Source organism: Vitis riparia, chromosome 18 (genome assembly GCF_004353265.1).
Source record: "Vitis riparia cultivar Riparia Gloire de Montpellier isolate 1030 chromosome 18, EGFV_Vit.rip_1.0, whole genome shotgun sequence".
Lineage (NCBI taxonomy): Eukaryota > Viridiplantae > Streptophyta > Magnoliopsida > Vitales > Vitaceae > Vitis > Vitis riparia.
In genome coordinates, this window is record NC_048448.1 from 29,851,964 (window position 1) to 29,857,674 (window position 5,711).

Consider the following 5,711-nt stretch of genomic DNA (forward strand, 5'->3'; position numbering starts at 1 on the left):
TTTATACTCTTTCCAATCGTTTCGTACGGTATTTTCAAGGTCTTCCCTTAGCTCTCAAAACATTGGGTTGTTTTCTATTCAAAATGCAACCCGATGAATGGGAAACTGAGATACGTAAACTTGATGAAAAACCTAACATGCGTATTTTAGATGTGCTTAAAGTAAGTTTAGATGGACTAGAAGATACTGATATGGCAATATTCCTGGACATTGCATGTTTCTTTAAAGGAGAGTATAAAGATTTTATTATAAAAATACTAGATGGTTGTGGTTTTCATGCCGAGAGTGGAATAAGATCTCTCAAAAATAGGTGTCTTCTAACAATTTCAAATGGAAAGATTGGCATGCATGATTTGATACAACAATTGGGTCATAAAATCGTGCGTGATGAAAGCCCCAGGAACAAAGGTATGCGCAGCCGATTGTGGCATCATATGGATGTACAAGATGTATTGAAGAAAAGGACGGTATGAATGCTCCTCTATGATCTATGTTACTAAGTAAAATTATATATGCATGTTATGCTCATTGCTTATCATCTGCTCTTTTGACAGGGAACCAATTCAATTGAAGGCATATTCCTAAATTTATCGAAACTAAACAACATAAATTTAACTACTCAAGCAATGGAAAGGATGACTGAACTTCGGTTGCTCAAAATTTTCTTGGGTTCTGAAGTTGTTTCTGGTGAAGAGGATTACAAAGTGTACGTTTCTAGTGATTTTGAATTTCCTTCATGGGATTTATGCTATCTCTATTGGCATGGGTACTTTTTGAATTCTTTACCATCAAATTTTGAGGCTGAGAAACTTGTGGAACTCAACATGCCATACAGCAACATAACAAATTTTGGGGAAGGGAATATGGTATGTATACTTTCTTTATACGTTTCCTTTTTTTATGCAGCTTTTCTATATTTACTCGTAGTTTTTTTATTCAAGCAACATATTTTTTAACAGGTTCAGTTTTCCAAACTAACAGCCGTCATTCTCAGTCACTCTAAAAACCTCATAAAAGTCTCAAACTTTTCCAGCACCCCAAATTTGGAGAAACTAATTCTTGAAGGTTGTATAAGATTGCGCGAGATTGACCCATCTATTGGAGATCTGAGAAGGCTTAGTTTGTTAGATTTGAAAGAGTGCAAGTCACTGGGTAGTCTTCCAGACAGCATCTGCAACTTGAAATCTCTTAAAACTCTTTATCTTAGTGGCTGTTCAGAACTCAACTGTTTGCCCGAAGACTTGGGAAACATGCAACATCTAACTGAGCTTTATGCAAATAGAACAGCTACAGGAGCGCCCCCTCCTGTAATTGGTCGTTTAAGAGAACTTCAAATACTATCCTTTAGTGGATGTACAGGAGGAAGAGCTTACCCATCATTGTTTTCTTTATCAGGTTTATCCCTCTTGAGGGCATTAGATCTAAGTGATTGTTATTGGTGGGATGCAAAAATACCCGATGATTTTTGGGGCTTATATTCATTGGAAAAGTTAAATCTGAGTGGAAACCGTTTTACTATGGTGCCACGGAGAATCACAGATTCAAAGCTAAAAGTTCTTGTGTTGGGGCGTTGCAAGAGGCTCAAAGAAATTCCGGAATTTCCACGAAGTCTAGAAGAACTAGATGCACACGAATGCGTATCCCTGCAAACTTCCTTGGCTTCATCAAGTGATGTTGTGGAAGGGGCCTCACGGATGTCGCTGCACAAAACTATATTAAAGAGGATTCAGGTCTCTCTCTCTCTCTCTCTTTCTCTCTCTATCTATCTATCTCTTTCTTTCTCTTTATCTCTCTCTTTCTAATGATTTTCCATGGCAGGACCACGCTCCAAAGAGTGAGTTCTGTATTCTTATTCCTGGAGATGGAATTCCTGAATGGTTTGAACATCAGGAAATGGGATCTTCACTAACAATGGAGCTGCCTTCAGATTGGTACGACCGTGACAACTTCCTGGGATTTTATGTATGCTTTGTCTTTGCTTTCATGGATCAACTGCCTCAGATCCACGACGAGATATTATGTCAGTTGAACAATTTTTCATTTTTCTATCCCTACTGGGACAAGTGGAGTGGTGAGCATTCATCAAAGGGTCCCCACATGTGGTTGGCATATCAACCACGCTCTGGAATCGATATTTGCCACCCAGAGGCATGGAATAGCATTCGGGCTTCCTTTGAACTGTCTGGTGTGACTGATGCGTGGTCGATAAAGTGTGGCATTGATCTTATCTACAAATGACGTCATTAAAAAGTAATTGTAATACCCATGCATAGGGATAAACTCAAGGGAAAGGTCTCCTACAATGGCCACAACATTATTTGAACTCTTCTTCTAGGGATCTCTGTTTTTTTAATATTGTTCGATTTTCCATGTTTCCAATTATCCAATTTCTTGTTTCTTGCATACATTATTTTATTTAACAAATTGTTAATTTGTGCATTATTCATACCCCCAACTATCGAAATAAGTAGACAACATCCTAATATGAGCAGGCAAAAATAAATCAACACAAGGAACATAAAATTTGTAGACTGGAAAAACCCTCCCACGAGGTAATACAAGAGAATGAGAAATATTTAAGGAATATATTAGGAATTTTTAATAAATAATTATTTAAATTTTTATGAAAAGTTATTAAAAAAAAGAAGAAGATATGTTATATATTAAAGAATCAAGAAACATGGAAGAAGAAAGAAACAAAGAAAGAATGAGAGAAATATGAAATTAGAAGGTTTAAAAAGAATCTATGGAACATATTAGGGAATTTTAGCGTAAATAAATCATTTATGTTATAAATGCATTAATAATAAATGAATTCAATATCTTGTTTGGTTATGGCCAAAAATTACATTCAATTCTCATTTAATACTATCATTGGTAGATGCAATGTGCAAATTCTTATGTAGTCCAAAGGTATGTAAAAATTATTCTTATAATCTGAAACTATTTACAAATTATAATAGAAGTTATGCAACAATTATTTTACTTAAACACAATCAAAAGCTGTAAAAACTCAATCCATTTCACTTTTATATTACTTGTTAATATATTTTCATTAGGATGATTTAGGATTTTCAGAATAAATAAAATTCTAATTTTGTTACAAGGACCTACAGATTGCAAATTTGACAACTTTAAAAAGAAATTATATTTATTTTTTAAAATATATTTTATTGTATTTAACTTGTCGGGGAAAACTTTTAATTTAAAAAAAAAATTAAATCATTATAGATTTTATTTCATTCAAGTTTTAAATTTTTATTTGAACAACAAAACATTACTTTTTGTTCATTCGGAGTCCATTAAATTTCTTTTTAATAAACTTAAAAATGAAAAAAAAGAAAAGAAAAAGAAACCTTTGTGTTAATTTTGAGTTTATTAATATATTGCAACCTTATTTAGTATAGGTCACATCAATTCTTTGCTATAAAACATTTATATAGTATTAAATTTTATATTTACATGAATTAAACAATAAAAAGTTAAATTTTACTATAACAATATATATATATATATATATATATATATATATTATTTTTATAATAAATTTCAATAAAATTTTTTAAATAAATTATGGTTCAGTTAATTTTAAATTTTATCTTAAAAATCAATTAATTCAATTTTTTCTAATTATTTTTTAAGTTGTAGATTTGTCATAAAATGTTGTCTGCATTGAATTCTCATATGTAAGATAAATGATTTAAAAGGAAAAAAAAATCATTTTCCTCACAATTTTGATAAAGAAATATGCTCTTTCAAAAATAATGTATAAGATAATGAAAAATAAAGTTATATTGTATCTAACTTCTGGTAGATAAGAAATTTTGAAGAGTTTTTAAAGAAATGAAGCTGTTATATATTTCACCTTATTTTTTTCATAAAGAAGGGACGAAGCATTAATAAATTCATTATTAATTTTGAGTGTATTGAATTATTTTTTAAATAAAAATTGTTCCCTTTCCATTTTAAAATTAATTTGATTAAATAAAATTTAAAGTTGAAATATTTATTATTCATCTTAAAAAACAACATAAAGTACTCAAAAAAATAAATTAGTTTTTATTTGGTGAGGATAATCTTCAATCTAGAAAATATGATGGTGTCATTATAAAATACAAATACATGATATATAGTTTTGCAATAATGTTATTTATAAATAATATATCTAAAATAAACAATTACTACTCATATTTATATTAGATTTATCAGATAAAATTAACTAATTTTATAATCTAGACCTCATAGATTATTTTATTATTATAAAATATATTATTTAATCATTTTAGTTACAATAATACAAATTTTATTTATTTTCAATATTTTGTTAGTTTTTAAATTTGTTTTTTCAAAACAACACTAAAAATAAATGTTAAAATATGATTTACGAATATTATATTTTTGGACCAATTATATTTTTGGAATATTTTTTAATGTACAGATACAATTGTCAAAGTTCTTTAACGCCCCTTAATTGATGTAGTTTTTCTTAACTCCTCTTTTACATTTTGTCTTAGTTTTTTTCCCTTTAGCGTTCAACAACCAATTCAATTGGTCCATCTTATTATTCTTCCATCCCCATTTTTCCCTACATCTTTTTCAATGTTTTCAGAATCGGTTACTGAACCAAAAAAAGCTATCTCAATTCACGGTTTAGTGATTGAATTGTTCAACCTGGTAACAGTCTCAAAACTAACTATCAAACTCCACCAGAAAACTCCTCATCTGCACCAGATAACAGTCCCGTTTGTTATTCTATTATGACTTAACTAATGTAATAGAGCATTAGTTAAAAATGTGAAGATTTGATATGCCTCACGATGTCAGAAAATGGGTACCCTTGGTACTGGATTCCATTAGAGCATACAGTACTGCTTTCCACAATTAGCCTCACAAAACTGGGAAGAGAAAGGAGAGGGGAGATACTACTTGTGCTTTTGATTGATGCTTAATATGGGAGAGAGGGCCTCTTTTCATAGAGCCCTAAGCTATAAGGGGGATCGTGAGTTTAAAACCTCTCTCAACAATCCTCCCTCATCCATTCTGCTCAGCTCCACACTAAGCAGTTCCTAAAATCCCTTCCGTATTAGTTGGCAAATAAGGAACTGAGGAAACACAGGGACCCTAAGGTAAGCTGAAGTTTTGGTAAGTGAATTGAGAAGGCAAAAAGTCTCTTATAATTAATACATCAGCAAGTTGCAAGGAGTGCTTTTACAAACACTCTTCCCTGCCCTAATTCATTAGAATGTCGGAGAAGTGTTCTCATGAACAACTTGTTTGAAATGGAAAAAATGAATGGAGTGGAGGATAGTTTATGACAACATTCTGGTGGTCATTCTTCTAAGATTTTAATAATAGCATCCTTTACCATAGAAGGGACATAACATTGGGACACCTTAATTAAGACGATAACTGAATACGGAACATGTATCATTCTAAGGCTAACAAAAATCACAATTTCCATTTTATTCTGGGTTTTTTTCCTTTTTATTTTTTTATTTTAATTTGTTTCAATTCCTCTATTTTATATTGTTTTGTTCATAATTTAATTGCTTGGAACAAAACTGAATACCATCAAATATTTTACTTTGCAAATATTTACATCTCTGTAGTTCACTCTCTTAATCTTCATATCTTTTGTATCTTATAATTGTGTATAGACATGAAGGCTAGATTGTTGAAGAGATTGCTAGGCATATTTCATCTTGCATAAC

The 5,711-nt window shown here is 30.8% G+C and overlaps 1 protein-coding gene across 1 annotated transcript; it reads left to right on the forward strand.

Annotated features, from left to right (window-relative positions):
• The first annotated feature begins 626 nt into the window (after nucleotides 1-626).
• Nucleotides 627-2,238, forward strand: LOC117905669 (disease resistance protein RPV1-like). The gene is made up of 3 exons (XM_034818553.1): nucleotides 627-866; nucleotides 960-1,730; nucleotides 1,819-2,238. Exons 1-3 carry the CDS (start codon nucleotides 627-629, stop codon nucleotides 2,236-2,238), a joined length of 1,431 nt encoding a protein of 476 aa, XP_034674444.1.
• Nucleotides 2,239-5,711: the final 3,473 nt, after the last annotated feature.

Excerpts from the sequence above, each read along its gene's own strand:
- LOC117905669 (XM_034818553.1), top strand. The coding sequence starts at position 627 with ATGGAAAGGATGACTGAACTTCGGTTGCTCAAAATTTTCTTGGGTTCT. Across the intron at positions 867-959 it reads ATTTTGGGGAAGGGAATATG|GTTCAGTTTTCCAAACTAAC; the intron begins GTATGTATACTT and ends ATTTTTTAACAG. Across the intron at positions 1,731-1,818 it reads CTATATTAAAGAGGATTCAG|GACCACGCTCCAAAGAGTGA; the intron begins GTCTCTCTCTCT and ends TTTCCATGGCAG.